The 22,361-nt window shown below is 42.0% G+C and overlaps 1 protein-coding gene across 1 annotated transcript in view; it reads left to right on the forward strand.

Annotated features, from left to right (window-relative positions):
• Rere (arginine-glutamic acid dipeptide repeats) overlaps positions 1–22,361 on the forward strand; it is a 268,548-nt gene that overhangs the window by 141,570 nt on the left and 104,617 nt on the right. Inside the window, exons 8-10 of the mRNA XM_019206904.1 lie at positions 9,727–9,775; positions 15,895–16,019; positions 17,730–17,829. Coding sequence (XP_019062449.1) covers positions 9,727–9,775; positions 15,895–16,019; positions 17,730–17,829 — 274 coding nt within the window. The remainder of the gene's footprint in view (positions 1–9,726; positions 9,776–15,894; positions 16,020–17,729; positions 17,830–22,361) is intronic.

Below are 22,361 nucleotides of genomic sequence, written 5' to 3' on the forward strand. Positions count from 1 at the left end.
GCAGCAGCCTTCCTTGATCAGATGATCAGCTTAGGCTTTCAGGTCTGATGCTTTATAGATTGTTTTCCCTCATGGTGGGATTATTCTTTTTAAGTTTTTACTAAAGCTAGGTATTTGTGTCCACACAGTTTTGTTAGGCCGTGGTCCTTAAAGCCATTTCCATCTTGGAGCAGGTGGTTAAGGTAATGCTCACAAGGAGCCTGAGACAGGCTGGAGTCTGACATCACTGCCAGGTATAGTGGATTCTGCTGTGGAATGGTGGCCACAGGACAGATAAGGCTGTGGAGCAAGGCCATCAGAGCGAGCGCTTTGAAAGTACATGTTTCCCACTTGTTGTTAAATACTTTTAAAATTCGTTTTCTCCTGGATTGCTCTATTGTTTTTGTGTGGATCCCACATTTACTGTATCTTATTATCAGCATGGAAATTCTCTTTTTTTCACACACCTTGAACTTGCAGTGATCCTCCTGCCTCAGCCTCCTGAGTGCTGGCATTATAGGTGTGTGGCCATGCTTGGCACATGAAAATTCATACTATTCCTTAACCAGTGCATAGTTTTTAGTTTTGGACTCTGAATTATGTTTAGAGGAGGAACCTACAGAGAGCTATTTCTATGGCCTAGAATCTTCTGTAATTAACTCAGTATGACCTCTCAAAAGAGCACTCTTATTCCTCAGGCCTTGTTTTCTTCTATTTAGCTCTAAGATTGTTTTAGGTGATTTCTCAGGAATCTGCCATCAGAGAGAATTTAGAACTTTATGAGTCCAGATTTTGGGTAGTGTTCTGTTTTCCTTTGTATTTATGTATGTATTTGGAACATTTATGCCTTTTAGATGTTACTTGATTCTCTCTTCTTGTTTTTGTTTTCAGGTAATGCTGACTTATTTTTGAAGCTGTGCCGATTAGTTCTGTTGGAGGGTCAGCCTTCTGTTGCAAGAGGCTCCACTGTCTCATTTTTGTAGCAGTGCTCTTTGTAGCTGGATATGACTAAGCAGTAGTTGAGTTAGAGTATTGGAATAATTTGTTTATTCAGGATATATAATGAGAGCCTGCTGGCATTTGCATGTAGAGGTGAGCTAAAAGCAGACTTGGTTTCTACCTTCGAGATGCTTTTGGTTTTGAGAGCAAACTAGCCATTGGAAGAAATGTTTATACAAAAGAGATAGAAAATCACCGCCATGATGTGGGTGGAAAGAGAGGTAGGTGGTGCTGTGAGAACTCAAAATAAAGGCATTAGCTCCCCATTTCCCTCATGGCTGGTATGCAGAGCTAAGAATAGTCACAGTCTCAGTGCCACAGGCACTGTGCCTAGCTCTTCCCATAGATCATCTTTTATTTTTACAGCAGCTTTACAGAGTAGCCATTATGAGCTTCATTTTATAGATGAGGAGACAAGAGGGCTCAGAGACCTTGCATTGTGTCCTCAAGTTCACACATCCACAAAACCGTGGCTCTGAAAGCCAGTTCACTGGATGAGGGACCAGGCTCCCAGACTCAGGTAGACGGCTGTGTGATAATGCTCAGCAGGGAGGCGCCTATGTCATGGGCATCCTACACAGGTTTACCAAGCATGCTGATTTCATTCAGGTTCAGGGGGAAATAACACGAATGGGAGTGTATTGTGGAGTAGAATACAGAATTTGCAAGGGTTTTAAAAGATAGCATGTTAGGGGCTAGGGATTTGGCTCAGTGGTTCCATCCCCTGTTTCACAAACACAAGGGCCAGAGTTCGATCCCCAGTACCGAAAATAAACAAACAAACAAACAAATAATACCATGTCAGACCCTAAAGTGTTTTGGACTTGTCAGTGACTGTTTCAGAAGTACACATTATGTGATCGTGCTTGGAGAAGTTTGAGAACTCTGGCATGTTGGTCCTAGTCTTCCTTCTTATCATCTTCATTTTCCTCCTGCCTCACAGTACATCATACAGTAGGTGACTCTGATACATTGCCTTTTGATTTGCTTAAAATTTGTTATATTTTGTTTTGGACCCACAGACTCTTTTTGTGGTCTGAACGAGCTAGTAAGTAGGGTTCTAGAGTCTACTCTCTGTTGCTTGCATGTCATTCTTCCTGTTCCACTCTACACCATGGGGAAAACCTCTGGGTTGTCCCCTCTTGATAGGTACAATCTGAAGGGTGAGAACAGGAAGGATTGCCCAGTGATTGTGTTCATAGGTGACACTGGCTGCTTGGGAGGGCTCTGTTTGATTTGAGCATTGTCAGCCCTAGGGCCTTAGGAAGGAGCTTCAGGCCTACTGCTGCAGTGTCCCAGCTTTGGGGGGGCGGGAGGGAGGGTCATCATGGGAAGCCATTCTGGGGTAACTAAGAGGCTTCACCTCAACCACCTCTGACTCTTTCTTGGTTGGTGTCTGTCTTCTTCGCAGACTAATTCTTTGCCCCTCCCCTTTCTAGTAAACTCAAGCACTGTTTCCAGCAGCCCCTCTTCATGGAGAGCTGCTTGGGTGTCTCCAGTAAATGTCCTCTGCCTCCCTGCACCTCCTCTCTCCTTGGGGTCACTGGTCATCTTCATGGTCCAGTCCCTGCGTCCTGCTGACACACACTGCTCAGGGGGCCATCCCAGCACCTGGCCTGCGGCCTCCTTGTCTCCTTTAAAAGATGCTTCTCCCTGTTTGATATTCAGTTGCAGGCTCCCTGCTCCTTTCTGTCCATTCCCTGTTTACTTCTTAGACTAAAAATGTTTCCATGGTAACAGGTCACTTTTCAAAGGGAACATCTTGTCATTTTATTTAATCCACTGCAGCTGAAGAGGACTGAAATATTAAGTTGTAGTTGCTATGGATACTGCTTTGTTACACTGGCTTCTTTGTATCAGATTGCATATACAATGAATTTCTTTCCACTTTGGGGTGGGTACTCAAGAAATAAACGCAGTGACTTACCATTATTGTTGTAATTTAGCTTCTGGGACTAATTTTTTCGTATTCTAAAATGAAGATCTGTAGAGTAGAGGAGGCTGAGGCTTGGCTGTTTTGAAAGACATATATTTTTTACATTTCTGTACAGAAAAATGTCTCCTTTTGCTAGGGAGAATGATGGCAGTTTTAAATTATTTTCTTGTAGTCTTGATGCATGGTATGAGGTTGTTGCCAATGGCCGGGTGACAGAGATCCTCAGGGAAGCATAGGGAAAAGAGAAGCGCATAACTTGGGGTCGATTCTTTGCATGTCATTGTGGCATTCTTTGCTCGGTTTTTTGGGAGGGATCTTATTTTTGGATGGGTACCCAGGGATCGAACTTGGGGCCTTGCACTTGGGAGGCAGGCAGTGGCACCACTGAGCTAAATCCCTGGCCTTGGGAATCTGTTGTTTACGCAGCTTTTCTTATAGCTGCCTTTCTTGCCTATTGCAAGACTGTTGAACATTTACCCTCTGACTTCTTCCTTTGGCTTTGTAGAAACTTGAATCTTTTGGATCACAGGAACTTGTAAAGATACTACAGAGCTGTGCTGTCTTGTGTAGCTATAGCACAGTTTCAGGCACTAGCACACGGTGTATGTGTAGTTGGTTGTGTGCCATTGTATCACACACGTGGCCGGGGTCCACAGTCGAGATGTAGTTCGTCCTCCTCTCCTAGCTTTGTTGTGTGCCCCGCGTTCCCGCCTCGTCCCTGACCACTGGCAACCACTAAGTTCTTCTCCAGGCCCTCAGTCTTGTCATATCAAGAGCGTTAAGTTAATGTCAGCCTTCAACTTTTTTTGTTTCTTTTTTTTGGAGACAGGGTCTCACTATGTAGTTGAGACTGACCTGGAACTCACCATGCAGCTCAGGCTGGTCTTGAACTCACAGTGATCCTCCTGCCTCAGCCTCCCAAGTGCTGGGGTTACAAGTGTGTGCCACCATACCTGGCTAGCCTTCAACTTTGATAAGTTTTCTCTTTCAACATGATTTTCAAACTTTTAAAGGATAGGGGTCCTCACATTTGTCATTGATTGTATAGTTTTGGTACTGTAACTGAATTGCTGTGCCGCAAGGGAGTGTGACTGGGACCTCTGACCTTGAGTCTGACACCTCAGCCAAGTCAGCTACCCTTGTGTTTGAAGCCTGGTTTCACTTGTTAACTGTGTGGGCTTGGGCATGGGCATCTGCACACAGCTTCTCGGCTTCAGCCCCCTCCTCCTGCGACAGCACCTGTCTAAGGGGGAACTGGATGGTAGATAAGGAAGCACTTGTCAGTGGTGCTACTCTGGGGCTCCAACCCAGGGCCTCAGGCTTGCCGGGTAAACATTGCCCCTCCGAGCTGCATCTTCGGCTCCTTACAGAGCGCCTTAGCTAGTGATGCTGTACAGTAAGTGTTCAGTGTGTAAGTCAGTTGTGTTACTCATTCGCAGTAAGAATTATTGTTTTTCCATGAAGTCGAGATCCTTCTCTTGGGAATAAGCATACAAAGTGCTGTACAGTGAGTGATTGCTGGTGGCATTTCTTTGCTGGTGTTCATTATATAAGACACTTGGATTTAAGGCTGGGGTTTAGCTCCGGGGCTCTGCTCCTGCCTCGTAAGCACTAGGTCCTGGGCTCGATCCCCAGTACCCAAAAAACCCCAACCAACCGACCAAACAAACAGAAAGAAACACACTTGGATTTAGGAAATGAATGTGAGTACCCTGAGGCCAAAAGGAAGATCTGTGTGTCTTGCGTTTCCCTGGGATAAGACTTATCTCTTTGATTTCTTAATTTATTCAGTAGCATCCTTCGTCTGTATTGGCTAGAATTGACACTGACTTTGGCCTGCATTTTCAGTGTAGTTGAGGGGCTGTGTACTCTCGGTATTCCTCTTGCCTCAGCCTCCTGAGTGCCGGAATTACAGGCCTGTGCCACCATGCCAGGCTGAGTTTTCCTTAGGTTGATGAGCAGCTGGTCTATTGCCCAGCCCTACCGTGCTCATTCCACAGCATTCCAAGCCAAGCAGAAACCTCATTTGTAGATGTGTTGCTTTGAACACAGGTTAGAATGAGATTTGTATTTCTGTGTACTGACATGTTTATTAGTATCAAAACATGAATAAATAACACCTAGAAATGAGAAATGACCTAGAACAGTTAGTAAATGCTTGGGAATGGTCGAAGGGTCGGTTTAGAATGTGTCACATCAGCATGGTTGTGGACCTTAATGTTAAACTTTTATCAAATCCAACCCTTGGCTTCCTGTCTTCTTAATGCTTTGTCAGCAAAATAGAAGGAATGCAGATGTCCTGCTGCAGAGCAGAGAAGACGGTCATCTTGGGAAGTCTGCTGTGATGAACCAGCAGCTGTTTTCGTGGAGCCCTTGTTTTCCTGGAGTACTGCCTCTGTTTGAGAGAATGAGGACAGGCATGCTGGTCATTTAGACCCGGGGACCCGGCCCCATTTTCTGGGTTAGTGAAGTGATCCCATCTGGTCACGGCAAACTAAATGCCTGTGTCTGCCAGTGCTAGGACTTAGGGTTAAAGTCAGAGATTGTACATTTTCAAAACCTGTCCTCACCACTGTGAGCCTGACAGCTTCCTTATGCTTTTCTTATGAGATAGGTGGTAATATTACCAAGTGTGATTTTTTTTTAAAAAACTATCAACAAGTTTGTCAATACATTTTCCATATAACCAATGGGAGACATCACAGAACCTTGTCCGAGTAGAAGGACCATCCTTAGGTCAAAACAGACCATGGACTCAGTGTAAAAAGCCAGATGAGTATTGGTGAAGTGTTAGATTCACCTTGTACACAAACCTTTAAGAAACTCATATGTGGTTATGCCTCGGTGTAGTGTCAGAGGCTGTTAAAGAAGTCTCCCTTTATCCCATCACAGAGCTGTGCGAGGCGAATTTTCTTCATGTACTTTAACCAGAGCAGCATTTTGCAACAAAGTGAACATAATAGCAGATATAAGAATCCATGTGACTTTTAAAAAAGTCAGATATTTATGAGATATTTGCAAAAGTGTAAAAACAATGCCTGTTTTCTCTCTTTATTCTCTTTTTGAGCCCAGGCCTTCATATTGAAGTACATCCCCAGCCCACTTTTTAGTTTGAGATAAGGTCTCCCTAAGTTGCCCATGCTGTGTTCAAACTTGGAAACCTCCTGCTCAGCCTTCCATTTTGCTGGAATCACAGGCGGGACCTCCATGCCCAACTTCACTGTTGTGAATATACGCTGTATAAAGGTGTGTTATCCGTGATATTATGTAATGGGCTTGGTGCTCTTTTAAAAATTAAAAAATAGTTTGAAATTTCTCCAAAACACAGATCCTTGGTATGCTTGGTAATATAGGGTGTAAAAGGTTCCTGAGACCTAAAGGTTTGAGAGTTGCCGTGTTGAGAGAACATATACTAGTTTCCTGATACGATGGCTAAGACAAGCTGTTGATATTTTTTTTTCTTTCTTTGAGATAGAGTTTCACTATGTAGTTTAGGCTGGCTTTGAACTCATCATGTAGCCCAAGCTGGTCTCGAACTTGTGGTGCGATCCTCCTGCCTCAGCCTCAGCCTCCCACCTGGTATTGCAGGTGTGTAACACCATGCTCAGAATGATGCTGTGTTTAGGAATTAATTTCCGGTGATTTCTGTCAAATCTTATATTAGTAGCGTAGAAATACTCATGCAGCCAAGGAATTTTTAATGCATTTTAAATGCATGGAAAGTGGCAATCAAAAACTCAGATTCTGGAAGAAATTCTTTAGAAGTTTACAGCTCCAGGGTAGAGAGAGTTGGAGATGGCCCAAATTGGAGCAAAATCTGCCTGCCTCCCTCCCTCCCTCCCTCCACCTCTTGCAGGCTAAGCAGGGGCTCTGACTCTGACCAGAAGTGCAGCAGTAAGTGTAGAGCATCTGATGGGTGGCCCTGTGATGATGTCCCGTCCCACTGATTGCTGAGAGTGCCGGATGCTGCCGGGTTTCCTTCAAGCTTCTTGTCTTTCTCCTTTAGTTTATTTTCAGACAGAGTTTCATTTACTTATTTTTGCCAGATGCATCCAACTTTCTCTAATTCGCTTTCTAGATCTTTTTATTATTATCTCTCTTTTTTTGAAGACAGAATCTCACTGTGTATTATTTCAGGCTGTCTTTGAGTTATAGGCATGTTCCACCACAACTAGCATTTTAATTATCTTTTACCTAAAAAAAAAAAACTATTTCTAGCATTTTTTCTACATTCTGTGGTTCTTGGCCATGGCAGCCTAATGCACTTTCAATCTTAATGCTACTCAGAAATGAGTCTGTTGTATTCCTTGTTTGGAAACTCTATTTAAAAATTGCGTGTGGTCTAAAAATACTTTGGTTGTAAGGGCTGATTTTTAAATAAGTTTTAAAGAAGGTTCTTTGTCTTATTTTATGGTTTATAACCTACTATCTTATTAGTACTCTTCCTTGATGTAAACTTAAAAAGAGACAATTTCTAATTTAGGATCTCAACACATCCCCCCAAATCTTGAAGTGAGTCTCACTTGTATCATTATTAGTGTGTTTATATATATATATATATATATAAAAAAAAGTTAGGTCTTGCTATGAAATTCAGGCTGGCCTTGAACTCACTATGGAGTCCAGACTGACCTCAAACTCACTGCAATTGTCTCTGTGTCAGTCTCATGAGTTCCGGGATTACACACTTGTGCCACCACGCTTGGCTACTGTATTAATTATTTGTCTCTTATTAATAGCAATAATAGATTGAAAGTGGGATACGAGTAGTTCTATTGAAGGTATTAGTGGTTGGTTTTGTTATCATGGCACATTATTTTAATGGTGTATGCATCAGCGATGTGGAAAGATTTTATAACCAGCCACGTGAGAAGGGTAAAATTATACAGACCTGCGAGATGATGAAGGTTGAGCCGTGTAAGTGCACTTCCTGGGCCATGGCTGGAGCTTCCTGAAAGGGTCCATTTCGTCTAGACCTTGTAGACAGGAAAGTAATTGGAAATTAAGGCCAGAACTTTGGGCAGCTAGTTAAGAAATAGAAGTGGGCATGTTGGAGGGGTATAGTGGCTAACCCTGCTTGCTTTCTAGAAAGTGCTCATGATTGGAACAGCCGCTGGCCGATTCGATTCTGCCTACCTCTTGAAACAGTGCCAACCTACTAGTGCTGTCCATTTGCCACATGCCACTGTGCTGCCAAAGAACATGCAGCCTGCTACCTCGGCAGGGTTAGTCCCCTTTGGGAAGTCCTTGGCCTGGCCGTTGGGGCTCTTGTCACCTTCAGAGTCTCTTTAGAACTGTGTTACTTCTGGAATCCTCTCTATGAAAAAGCCTGTTTAATTTTCAGAGTTCCCTCTAGTATTCTTGTACTGTTCCTCCTGAAATACCTGTGTTTATGAGTGGAGCGGTGCCCTTTCTGGTATTTAGGAGATGGTGTCTCTGCTCTTCGTTACTCCCCTCTCCTCCTGTGGCACATCTACTGCCCACCTTTGCCAAAACAGAGCTCTTCAGGAGAAAAACTTCCAGACCCATGGGCCCTAAAGGAAAGAGTGTGTTTTCAAAATTTATTTTAACAACTTCACACGTAATGGGGGTGGGAATTAGATCTACAGGAGGAAAACCAAAGCCCTTACCTCCTCTTGGGTCATTTGTGCAATTGTGTTCTTCATCTCAGTCCAGGGCAGCAAACAATCATAGATCTGTCTGAGTATTTGAAAGCCTTTTCCTTGGCACTGCTGGAATTCCGTGGAGCGGATATGACAATGGTGGCTTACCCCAGGGACAAAAAGGGTCTTCCTGAGGTGGTCTGCAGATAGTTGGATTGCAGCTGCTAGAGCCCTGTGTAGAGTGGGATTTTTACATCTATTCAGTGTCCTGTATAAGTCTTGGGCCCCCAAAAAAAGACATTCAGGGAGTACTTCACGAAGGAATAAATGAGGAAGAGAACCTCCACTCTGGGGAGGTGGTGTGCAGCACAGCGGGCAGAAAAAGGGCTTCCTGGAAACAGTGGCTTTTTGGGGGATACTGGCTGGTTTGCATTTGGAGCAAGGGGGAGGGAGTTTTGCCAGTGTGGCAAGCATGAGACAGGCCAAGGGAGCTGAGCTCTTTTCACCCCACATAACTGCCGGCGCTGTCCCTCACTTCCTCTTTGTTCACATTTCAGTTTATTAATAGAACTTTTACTCATTGTCCTGTAGAAAGGATTGTAAAAATATTCTGTCATCCCACCAGTACTGAAAAAATGCTTGGTTTTAAATCATCTACCATCAACTTAATCTGTTGGGACTTATCATCATCTGATCTATGATTATTTCCCCTAATTAGAATATAAGTTCTAAGAGGCAAGGCACTGTTTTGTTTTTTGCTTTATCGTTAATGTCCCAGATAGCTCCTGGCTTAGAGTAGGTAAGAAATCACATGGAGTTTGAGTGACTGAATGAGAAGTAGTCCAGTGTGCGTCCTAGGAACATGGGTCACCATGTGTGTCTGGTGAACATCACAGCATCGCCCGTGGTTGGGTGCCTGAAGCATGTGGAGAGGGAGAGCTCCCTGATGGGACCACTTTGTGGGGGTCGCCGGCTCTTGAGGCAGGGGGTGAGGGGTGCGGGGGAGCCCCAGGAAGGGAGGCCATAGCCGTCAGGACTTAGAGGGAAGGAAAGTCAGGCGGGAGTGTAGAGGGTGCTGAAAACTCATGGGACAACGCCATTCATTCCTTTTGAGTTGTCCCTTGTTTATTTGAGGTGATTCACTTTCCTGAAATGTGTGATTATATCAGAACTACATTGTGCTAACCTAATCTGTTCTTTTCATGACAGGAGGCTGAACAGTACTCAGGGGGAAATTCGTGTTGGTCCTAGCCATCAGGTAAATCTTAGTAGCTTCTTTAATAGATTTTTATTTCTTGTTTTTCTCCAGGCCTTTTATTCTACTGAGCAGCATCTTAGAACTGTTGTTATTACTATATGAAATTTTATATATATATATATGTATATATATATTTTTTTTTCAGATCATCATATACTTTAATCAAACTGTAAAATAAACACAATGTAAAATTTGCCATTGTAACCATTTTTAAGCATACATTTGAGTGACATAAAGTATATTACTATTGTGCAACCATCACCATATTCCACCTCCACAAGTCTTTATTGTGTGAAACTGCAGCTCTGTCCAGTAGGCAGGAATTCCCTGCTCCCTTCTGCCCTAGCCCCGGCCCCACTGTTTGCTTCCTTTCTCTGCATGTTGGACTGCTCTGCCCCAGACCACTTAGCTGTTTGTGGCTGGCTTACTGACAAGAATAGTGTCCTCACATGTTGCAGCATGTGTCAGAATTTCCTTCCTTTTTAAGTCTGAATAATTCATTGTGTACCTGTATCATGGTTTGCTTTTCTGTTTACCCACTGATTCATATTTGGTTACCACATATATTTATTAGAAAATATTTTTAGATTGTGGGTGTAGCTCAGTGTTAGATTGCCTGAATTACACACGTGGGCTTTGGGTTCAAGCCCAGCACTGAGAAAAATAAAATTTATTTAAAAAACCCCAGCTTATCCTGCTTGGAGTAGTGGCACATACCTGTAATCCCAGCACTTGGGAGTCTGAGGCAGGAGGAGTTATGAGTTTGCGGCTAGCCTGGGCTACATAGCAAAGCTCTGTCTCAAAACAAACAAATAAACAAAAATAAAAAATACCCCACCCAAACAAAACATCCCGCTTTTCCTTCAGAAGAGTCAGAATGGTTAGTACTTTGCAGTTGGAACCTTGTGTTGTGACCTGTGCCTTCTTGTGTTTTGCTCAGTTCACTGATTATCCTGTTTTTGATCTTTTAGTCAGGAGGCTTGGACTGGCATCCTCTGGCTCAGCATGGTTCACATCCCACTGACTGTGAGCCTGGCTCACTGGGCTTTTCAGAGACTCTCAGTGTCGCCTGTCCTCTTCTGGCTGGCTTCCCACAAAGGTTGCCAGCTGCGTTTCACTTATTCTGACGCTTTTTTAATTCAGATTTTATCTCTGCTTTTGGGTTTCCTTGTGTGTTCTGTGGTGTGATTACAGTTCATTGACCACATTTGTCTTTTTGTGAGCACATAAAGTAGTAATGGATCTTACAGTTAATTATAATATAAAGTTTGAGAAGAAGATCCTTCCTTTTTTTCCCTTCAGGAGCTAGGACATTCTCCCCAGAAAGTCTCCAGTAGTCTCCATCTCTGCGGATTGGGTCCTGTACTCCTTTCTAAACCCTGAGGAGAGCCGGGCTAGCGTGATCAGCATGGATACCTGCCTATCACAGGTAGACACATCAGGTACAGGCAGCAGTGGTCCTTAGAAGGGCATAGAGGCTGTAGGTGCCTCCCAGCTCTTCATTTTTCTGTTTAGATTCTAAACATTTTTTGTATGCTGTTCACATTTTTAAAGAACCTAGTTCAACTGTGTAATGAGAAAAAAATTTTAAATGAAGATATATTACAACCAAAACTCCAGAAAACATGAGATGCATGCAATGCCTGTTAGACATTCTCATTGCAGAAATGGAGTTCAGCTGATACAGGCAGGACGGAACTGTAGGAAGGCGCCCCATGTTGTCTGTCTTGTCGCTTGCAGCCTTCTTAGGCAGCTGGGTGAGCTGGCCCTGACCAGCACAACTGGACTGCACTATTTTTGTCCACTTCTTTTCCCTCCCATTGTGTTTCCAGTGTCCGTATATCTTTGTACCTGGCTTCTATTTTATAGATTTGTTTCTTACTACCACAGAAAAAATGGCTCCTAAGTAAAAAATTCTTACATTCCTAGGCAAGGATCAGATTTACTATGCTTGGATTTTTGTATGCTCTTAAATCTGATATTTAGTTAGCATTAGAAAATCCGTTTATATGCTTTATTTAAAAAAAGGAAGGTTTTAGAGCACCCAAATTGGCATCATCTACCTTCTTAAAATTAATCATTTTAATAGGGAAGATATTAACACATATAAACGCAGGGAAAAATTGTTTAAAAAAAAAAACAGCCCTTACGCAGCCCTCACAAATATGGTCAGAGCCAGATTGTTTCATTTATTTTCCCTTACACCTCTTCCCACTGTTATTTTGAAATGAGTCACACATATTCCATTTTAATTACAGATATTCCAAAGAGACAGGCTTTCTTTTTTTAAAAGATACAATCACAGTATATCATACCAAATAAAGTTTAACAGTTTCTTAATATTCAGATGTCTACTGCAACCATCTTTCCCTCTCTTTATAAATAGTTCAAATTAAAATCTACATAAGAGATATTTATTGAAATCTGTTGACCTGTCATTAAATCTCTTTAAATTCACAGGTTTCTCTCTCCTTTCATGTCCTCGGTGTATATATTGAAGAAGTGAGAGTTTGTCCTATGGGATAACCTGTACTGTAGCTATGGCTGATAGCATCTTCCCATTGGGGTGTGTGCAGTCCTAGGACACAGAGCCAGAGCCTTGCATGTGAGAGGCAAGCATTCTCCCCCTGAGCTATGTCTCCAGCCTTTTACAAAACAGTTGTAAGACAGGGCCCCCCTAGTTGCCAGCCTGGCCTTTTGCCTTGGCCTCTGAGAGATTACAGGTGTCTGCCACTGTGCCTAGCTGATTGCATCTTTTTGTGCTATTAAACCTTTTTTTAAGCAGTTCTTGTGATTGAACCAAGGACCTTAGCTCTGAGATATAACCCCACCCCTTTAAAAAATGTTGGTTTCCAGACAAGGTCTCACTAATTCTCTTGAGTTGTCTGAGCTGGGCTCAAACTTGCCATCAGCCTGCCTCAGCCTTCTGCAGTGCTAGGACTAAAGGCATAAGCCATCACCACCATGCCCAGCTTGTTCCTTGTCTTTTGCATTTTTCTCTGCCTGTCTTCCTGTCCCCTACCCTCCCTCTGGCCCTCCTCTTTTTTGAGACAAGGTCTCACTATGTGATCCAGGGTGGACTTGAACTCTTGGGCTCAAGTGATCCTTCTGCCTTAGTCTCCCAAGTAACTAGGAATACAGACACAAACCAGCATGCCCAATTTCTCTTCTACATTTCCTAATAGTAATTAAATCTGTTACATTCAATCACATTCCATTCTTCAGTTACTAATTCTAGGCCATTTCAGTCAATATGCCCCCACTGAAGAAAATCTAATAAGCCCCCACCAAAGATAAAGTACAGTCTGAGTTCATACTGATACTTCTAATTCAACTCAAAATTTTATCTATTGCGTGTGCGCATGCGCGCGCACACACACACACACACACACACACACACACACGCGCGCGCGCACACACATTTATTTATTTAATTTTTTTTTCTGAGATAAGATCTCAGTGTGTAGATCAGGCTGTCCTTGGATGCACAGTAGTCCTCTTGCCTCAGCTCCCGAGTATTGAATTTATAGGCATGTGCCACCACGCCTGGCTTTCTAGCGCTTATATTAGCCTTACTGTTCTGTCATCTATATCTGTATCTCTGTCTCTTAAATCTAATTTTTAATGACACCAATATAATAATTTGTCCCTGTCCCCCGTCTGTCTCGACAGGCTAGGGTGTTTATTTATATAAACAGCTTGGAATTCCAAAGCCGATAGATACTGCTACAAGCAACATGAAACGTGTGTGTGCTGGGATTGAGCGGAAATGTTATTTTTTGGTGCTAGGGTTGAAGCCAGGTCATTGTGTGTGCAAAGCATGTGCTTCACCACTGAGCTAAACCCATCCCATTGAAAGCCACACACATTTTGCTGTGCCCTTGGATTATCTCTCACTTGGGCTCTATAAGCAAATTAATGCATTTGAGTTACTTGAAGTAGTTCCTAGAACAGAACCAATTCAATACATATGAACTAGCTGGGCAAGGAGGCTCATACCTGTAATCCCAGCATTAGGGAGGCTGAGGCAAGAGGATTGCCAAGAGGTTAAGGCCAGCCTGGGCTACGTAAAGAGACACAGTCTCAAAAAAACAACAAAATAAAACAAAACACTATTCTTAATTTTTGTTTTAGAGTTTTATGAGATGGTTATTCTTTAAACTTATTTTTACTCCCTTTCTCTCTTTCAGATGAATGGTAGTATAATATGCACACTTTCCCCCTACCTTTCCTTTTTATTCCAACATTCCACCCTTCCGTTTTCCCCATGGCAGCATCCAGCACTCCTTCTCATTCCCTTCCTCCGAGTGTGGGTGGGATAGTTTGTTTTTCCATCCTGTGCCTGGTTATCTGTCACGTTCCCTGCAGTGTGGTGGTGAAGGGTGTGCAGATTGGTGTTTATACTTTTGCAAGTTCTAAAGTTTAGGTCACCAGAAGGGTGTGGCTGGCCTACAGGGCAAGTGTGTTTGCATTTTGAGGATTTTACCACATTGCCCTCTATAATCATTGTGAAAGATGTTAAATGGCATCTGTGTCATTAATTTTCATTTCTGTCAACAAGGCTGACCATCGTTTCCTGTGATTAAAGCTGCTGCCATTTCTTTTTCTGTCTGCACTAATTATCTGTCTAGTCCATTTTTTAGGGGGGGTGGTTGGTCCTGTGTCCTGCTTCTTCAGAAGAGTACTATTCAATAAGTGTAACAAACAGCCATTGACTGTACTTGGTGCTGAGGAAACAGAGCTCAGTACTAATGTCGAAGACCTTTTGAAACCATTATCCGTTGTGTTTTCATTTTACCCCAATATCTTCACTAAGCAGAACTAAATTAAATGTTACAAAGTCAATGTTGTGTCAAAGGACAGCATCCCAGTTTGGAGAAAATCAGAGTTGCACATGCATTGAGATATATCACAGACAGCCAGAGAACCACAGAGCCTACTCACGTTGTGTTTTGCTCCACATTTTTCTTAAAACCTTAAATATTCAGCATTGAAACTGAGCATTCACATAAAAGAGAAGATTTCTGTACTGGAAAAGCACTGGAGTGATACACACACTGTTTTCCATCTCTGCCCGTTGTTGACTGGATGCTGTAGCTCTCTTTTTTCACCATTGGGTACTTCACTCCAGACACCTGCGTGTCCCACGAGGATCCACTGCCTCATGTGGCTACTAAGCACTTGGCAGTATGACCAGTGGAGTTGGGTGCTAAAAGTCCACACCTTGAACGCTAACCATGCAGCTCCCCCTCACGTTGGCAGTGAGGGCGTTTTCTTGTATAGGTCCAGCGATGGTGGAAATCATGGTGGAGAAGCTCACCCTTACTTTGCCCCAGCTCAGCGGGACTGAGAAAATGCTGGACATGTTTTAATCTGATGACTTAGAAATTTGGTTGTTGAGCACTATTGCTAAAGATCCAGTAGGTTGTTGAAGTATTTTATGTATGGCAAATTGTTCTTGTGCACATTGTTAGCTTGTGGTGGTGATTCATGTTCAGACACAGAACATTTGTGTTATCTGCGAAGCTTCCTTAATCTCCCCCAGCTCCCACAAACAGATCTGTTTCTAGCACCACAGCTCCAGTCACCCATGCTTTCCACTTAAGTAGTTCATTTTTATTGTTGACTAAGGTTGATATTGCTACTCACTGTCTTGAGAGTAACACTAATAGGATAGTTCATTAAAAATTTTTAAACAATCTTTAGGTGAAGTTTTGATATTTGTGTGTGTTCTTTGTAAATCTGTTACAGAGGAAATGTATACGTGTATTGCTTCTTTATCAAGCAGTGGTAATCCCCTGGGGATGTTTCTGGTTTTGTTTACTTTATTCACGCACTTCAATTTCTGATTCATTCTGTGGATCATGTTGACATAGGATTTCTCTGACCCTGTCTGCTGCTTCCTAAATAGCAGTGAAGCAGTCTGTTGTGACGCCTTCGATGGTGAACTGGTCCTGACCTGTGGGATAGGCCAGGTTAAATGTCCACATTTTTCCTATTACTTTTCTGCTGCCTAAAGAGAGGCTCAGTAAATGGCTGTGTCTGTTCTCAGGCACTGCCTACTGAGAGCGCTTTTTGGTTCGTGCCTCGATTATGACTTCTTCGTCCCTGTCTTACAGGCCAAACTTCCAGATTTGCAGCCATTTCCTTCTCCAGATGGCGATGCTGTGACCCAGCATGAGGAGCTGGTCTGGATGCCTGGAGTGAATGACTGTGACCTCCTTATGTACCTGAGGGCAGCAAGGTAATAGAAGCCAGCCGTGTCCCCCTTTCTCAGTCAGGCCATCTGAACTGACTAGCAGGCAATACACTTCTCCTTTTCCCTAGAATTTTATTTGTCTATTGGGCATTCTCTGACTTAAGTGTTTTGCCTTTTTTTTTTTTTTTTTTTTTTTGAGACAAGGTCTCACTGTGTAGTTGAGACTGACCTGGAACTCACTGTGTAGCCCAGGCTGGTATAGAACTCATAGCGATCCTCCTGCCTCAGCCTCCCAAGTGCTGGGATTATAGGCATGTGCCACCACGCCTGGCTTCTGGCTTAAGTTTTTCTGTGCCCTCTGTAACCAGGGCTCTGATCATCTTATAAAAATGGTTTGCCATGGTAAAGTCATTTTTTTCTTCCTGGTGTTTGACCCACTTTGGATTTTGTTTTTTGTTTGTTTGTTTGTGTTGATACCAGGGATCAAACTTGGGACATTGCACTTGTGAGGCAGGTATGGTGCCACTGAGATAAATCCCCTACCTCCCACATTGGACTTTGGAACTTTTCAGAAGGGAAATATCTTAGGTCACACATGTGATTGGCAGCTCCTCTCACTCCAGCTGAGTAATGGAGTTGTTTACCCCATCTTACAGCACTACTTCGAATTCCATTGCTCGCTCTCCCTCTTGGCTGTTTGCTCCTCCCCCATCCAAACTGGACGTTTTGTGGCTTACCTACATGAGGATCTTCTTCTGTAATAATTTTTTGTACAACTTGCCAATGTGCAAATGCCTGCCATGCAAAAGAGAAGTTTAAATCCTTCCTGATATGTCATAGCATAGGCAGAGATTTTTGTCTGCAGTGGTTTTGGGATTTACTGCAGCATTGCCAGCGTGCAGCAGAAAAAACACTCGAGAAAGGCTCCAGGCATCTGGATTCTCACTGGCAGGCCGCAGTCAGCAGTGCCACATGTGGTGTGGAGAGAGGATGATGTGAACATGGAGTGAATGACTATCTCTTGACATTTCATTTTTAATTTACCTAAAGCATGTTGATGTATAGGTGAGAGGAATTAAATTTCAGAGGAGGTAATTCTACATGTTTTTCTATAAACTTTTTCAGTTTGGGCCAGGGATTTATTTAGCTCAGTGGTTTTGTGGCCTGCCTTACAAGCCCCAGGTCCTGAGCTTGATCCCCAGCACCCCCCACCCCATAAATACGCTTTCAATTTTTTAATTAATACATAGCAATTAATCATGTGGAGACATTTAAAATTTTTATTTTATTTTAATTTTTTAGTAGTACTGGGGATTGAATCCAGGGCCTTCACAGGTACTACATCCCCAACCCTTTAATCTTATATTTTGAGACATTATCTCACTAAGTTAACCTGGCTGGGTTTGAACTTGTGATCTTCCTCCTGCGGCCTTCCAGAGTGCTGAGATTATATGCATGTGTGACCACACCTAGCTGAGATTTCTTTCAAAAGATTGTAACTTAGAAAAGTATGGTAGTAAGTGCACGGAAATCTGAAACTTAATACTACAAAAGCAAGGGCAGCAATAACAGATGGCTCCAACCAAAGCACTTTTTCTACTTCTGACGGACAGAGGCAGTACTAAGGGCCCTGGTTTATATGCAAGTAGGAATGGATTGTGTCTGGGTTGAAATGTACTTTGAAAACTGAGGGGTAAAATCTCTGTACTGACTCTCCTGTGTGCTGATGGAGGAAAACTTCCCTTTCTTCTGAAGGAGCATGGCGGCATTTGCAGGGATGTGCGATGGAGGCTCCACGGAGGATGGCTGTGTCGCTGCATCTCGGGATGACACAACCCTCAATGCGCTGAACACAGTAAGTCTCTGCAAGTCACTCTGGCTCTGGGCATGAATGGTTCTTTGCCCTTGTCTGGCCGTAGGGAACAGTGATAGGCACGGACCGTGTTGTATCCGGCAATTTCTTGAGTGAGCACTGGGCTGTGTTGCTGGAAGATGAATTGTGGTTGAGACTGTGACTCAGTCCTCCAGGTCCATTTCCTGGATCTGCAGTGCCGATTTGTGGAGAGCCATAGTGAGGTCTTCCGGAGACCCACAGAGCAAGCAGTGCTCATGCATGGTCTTTGTGAATCCTGTCAATGCCCCTCAGAAGACTGTATTATTGTCACCTTTGTAGACACAAAACAGATTTAGAGAAAGGAAGTCACAGTCCAAGGTCACATAGTCAAGGTGTGAATCCAGAAGCTGTGCACTTAGCCTTTTTGGTTGGATCTCTCACTGAGCATTTGAGAGTGCATGGAAAGATAGAGAAGAGCCTGGACTTTTTGGGGGTAAACTTCTTTACTTTGGGATTATTTAATGTGTCATATAATTATAAATCAAAGTTAAATCAAAAATGAGATGATATAAATGAGCCCAACGGTGCTCATTTGTTGTACGATGTATCACTGTAGTTGCTGGTTTACTTTAATCTTGTGAGGTCTACTCAGCAGTGCAGAGTAAATGCACACTGCTGTAGGTACTATGATTATTGATACCAGGTTATTACTTTTGACACTTCATTTTGGCCTTTAAATGTCTCTATATTGGATATAAAGGGCTATATTGGAAATTTAGTATATTTTAAAGTTATATGAAAGAATTCCTTTCTGTATGGGTACTGATACCAATTCATTAAGTTGGAAGAAGTAATAATATTTGAATATTTATGATTTAATTTCTGCTATAAGGGCCTACATGGTTATGTATTTTAATATAGGCCATTAGCACGAACGAAGCTGTGCAGTTCTGATGTTTAACCAATGTAATTAAGCCCCACCTCCACCCTGTGAGCCTTTTTTCTTGACAGGTCAGTGTAGTTGGAAGAGATTTACAAGATCATCTGTTTAATCTTTAAATAGATAAGAACTTCAAGCCAGATGACTTGTAAAATGCCAACCATCCAAAAAGCTTATACCCTAGGAAAGAAAATATTCCCATTCCCAGTTGAGGGATTGCTTTACTATACTATTCTATACAGTTTGCTGTTGAGGAAACAGACACACATTTCAGCATAACGTGGTTGATTTTTATCCCTTATCTGTTAGGATTCGGGGGTGTTAACATAATGTTATTATGGCCTCTTGATGTTGAAGGTTAAGTGATCTTGCGGGGGATATGCTCTTCTAAGTAACCGAGTGTTTTATCACAGTCCCCCAAAATGCACTTGTCATGTGTATGTTTCCTCACTGATTTAATAAGTAGCTTGTTTTTTTTAAAAAGGCTCTTATGAGCTGGGGATCTATTTCAATGGCACCATGCCTACTTTGCAAACACAAAGTCCTGAGTTTGATCCCTAGTACTCGCCCCCCAAAAAAACCTCTTAGCCATGGTGACTCATACCTGTAATCTCAGCTCTCAGGGGACGGAAGCAGGAGGAACATGAGCTCAAGTCTAGTCTAGGCCACATAGTGAAACCTTGTTCTGGAAGGAACAGAGCCAGTATTTTTGTGTGTGTATACTGGAGATCGAACTCGGGTCCTTATGCTTGCGAGGCAGGTGCTGGAACCAGTGAGCTAAATCCCCAGCTACAGAGCCAGTTTTGAGATTATTTAACAGATGAGGAAATTGAGGCTTAGAGCTGGGTGATACAATAAGATGATAGGTGCAGTGTCTGTAAGCTTGTACACATTGTGGTGCATACATTCAAGGTCCATCTTTGATGTAAACTTCTCTCTGTTGAGAGTTTTGTGTAGAGGCTTTATAAAAATTCTTCAGAACTGTGCTAATCAGTTGAGTTTTGAATAATGAAGATTTTACTGTATTTAATTAAATGTCTATTTTTGGCTCTTCATTCTTATTCCAACCCCTCTAAAGATTCTGTAGAACAAAATTCTATACAGAAATAATTGCAGCTATTTTTGTCCATGGTCCTTTGTGGCAAGTTCCTTCAGAAGGTTTAGTTAGCACTGCAAGAATGTTTTTTGGTCTTACGAGTTTTTATTTTCATGAAGCTCCTTTCCCATCATTTCCTATTTGTCCTGTCTTGCTGACCCAAGCTGGCTCAGATTGTGCTGTGTGTCACCCTTACACTTAGCCACTTAGGAGGATATACTTGTGTACCGTGTATTTTTTGTGGTCAGTGGAAAAATTTATTGCTGTTTTAATTTTTGTGCTTCCTCATTGTACTAGCTCGAGAGAGGTTTGTTGTAGACATTTCTTTAAGGAAAAGTGAATGGAAATGACTTATGAGAACTTAATGTTCTATTACTTTAGAGTAATAGAAGATTTGAATTGGGTTAAGCAATAAATTAAAAACATACATTTTGTGTGTGCAAAGTATTTATTGTTTTCTTAGAGAATAGCAGTGATTAAAACTAGATTAGGCATTTACAATGTAGAATAAACCTAATTGGTTAGTGTCTCATGTATTTCCCATTTCCTGAGGCAATAAGGAAATTTAAAATATTCAAACATACTTCTTTATGTGGTCTATTTTATATGTACCTACTTGTATAAATGCAAACTCTTGGATTACTTATTTTGGCACTTTGTCTCCATTATTCACGAGGGAAAGCTTTAGCATATAACTTTTATATGTATGTGTGTGCTGGGGATGAAACCCGGGGACTCTTACATGTGAGGCAGGTGCTCTATCACTGAGCTACATCTCTAGCCCAGTATGCAACTTTTTATTTTTTTGGTACTGGGGATCAAACTTGGGACCTTGCATTTGCAAGACAGGTGGCGGAACCACTGAGCTAAATCCCCAGCCCCTACTACACAACTTTTAAAACAACTTTTAAAGATATAATTTACATAGACTAAACTATTCTGATCTAAAGTCCATAATTTGATTTTTTTTCCCCAGAAATATGCACCTGTGAGAGAACTAGCATGACCAAAATATACAAATTTCCACCATTCCCAAGAGTTGCCTGATTCCCAATTATAATCCTTTTCTGCTTCTAGCCTCAGATAGGCCTTGATGGGTTGTCTGTCAATGTAGAGTAGTTTGTCCTAGAATGCTGTGTGAGTGGAATCGTATATGAACACTTTTGGTTCTGATTTCTCTCAGCATACTAATTTTGAGACTTGTTTATGGTGTCTTCTATGTCAATAATTTGTTACATTTTATTGAATTCAGTAGACTAGATAAGTGCTTTCACAATTTTATCCATTCATCTGGTGCTGCACATTTCACTTGCTTCCAAACTTTTGATAACTATGAATAGAGATTTTTCTGAACATTGCTTTAGACTTATATTTTTACTTCTCTTGGGTAGAGTGGCAAGAGTTTTGTGAGTTGGCATCCTTTTAAAAAGCTGTTAAATACGGCCAGGGATGTAGCTCAGTGGTGCTGTGCCTGCCAGGCATGTGCAAGGTCCTCAGTTTGATTCCTGGTACCAAAAAAACTCAAAAAACAAACAAACAAAAAAACCCCACCCTGGTAAGCAGGTTTCTAAAGTGGTTATATCACTTTACATTTTTATCAGAAATATGTTAGAATTTTAGTTTTTTTCCATCCTCAGCAAAAATTAAGGCAGACCTCCTCATTTTAGCCTTCCTAATGGGTGTGTGATGTTATAAAAAATTTAATTCACATTTCTTGATTGTTAGTGATTGTATTAGTCAGCTTTCTCATAGCTGCGATACAATACCTAACACCACGGCTTCAAGAAGAGGTGTAGTTTGGCTCATGGTTTCAGGGGATTCAGTTCCTGGTTGGCCCGTGGTGAGAGGCTGTGTCAGAGCAGAGCTGCTTAGTTTATGGTGGCTATGAAGCAGAGCTGAGAAAGAATACTTGAGCAAATGGAGCCAGACTTGACATAGACTGTAGGACCTTGCCTCCCTGATCCACCCAAACAGATGTAAAAATGTCCTCCACCAGTCCCCCAAGTGGATTAAGTTGGAAAGCCTTCCTAACCACCACCATGATGTTGAGCAGCTTTTCATATATCTCCTTTATGTATAACTTCCTTTTATAAGTTATATGTTCAAATCTCTTGTGCAATTTAAAAGTTGGGCTATTTACCCTTTATAATTTATTATTTAGTTGTAGGAGTTTTTTTATCTTCCGGATAGGAGCTCTTTGATACTTGTTTTCTCCCATACTATGAATTTTTTCAACCCCAATGGTGTCCTGAATATTTTATTTTGCCAAAGTCTAATAGATCATCATTTTCCTTTTATGGAAGTAACTCTGATTACACCAAAGTAACAAATATTTTTTTGTGTGTTTTCCTCTAGAAGTTTTACTTCTTACACTGTGAATTAGTACTCTTTGTGATGCTAGATCAGGTCTGAAAGTTCATTCTTTCCCATCCAGAGAGGTAGTTATTGGAGTAGCATGTGTTGAAAAGACTTTTTCTCATTTAATTGTCTTGACATTTTTTTTTTTTTTTTTTTTTT

Source organism: Fukomys damarensis, unplaced genomic scaffold, assembly GCF_012274545.1.
Source record: "Fukomys damarensis isolate Sample0158 unplaced genomic scaffold, DMR_v1.0_HiC HiC_scaffold_23, whole genome shotgun sequence".
Classification (NCBI taxonomy): domain Eukaryota; kingdom Metazoa; phylum Chordata; class Mammalia; order Rodentia; family Bathyergidae; genus Fukomys; species Fukomys damarensis.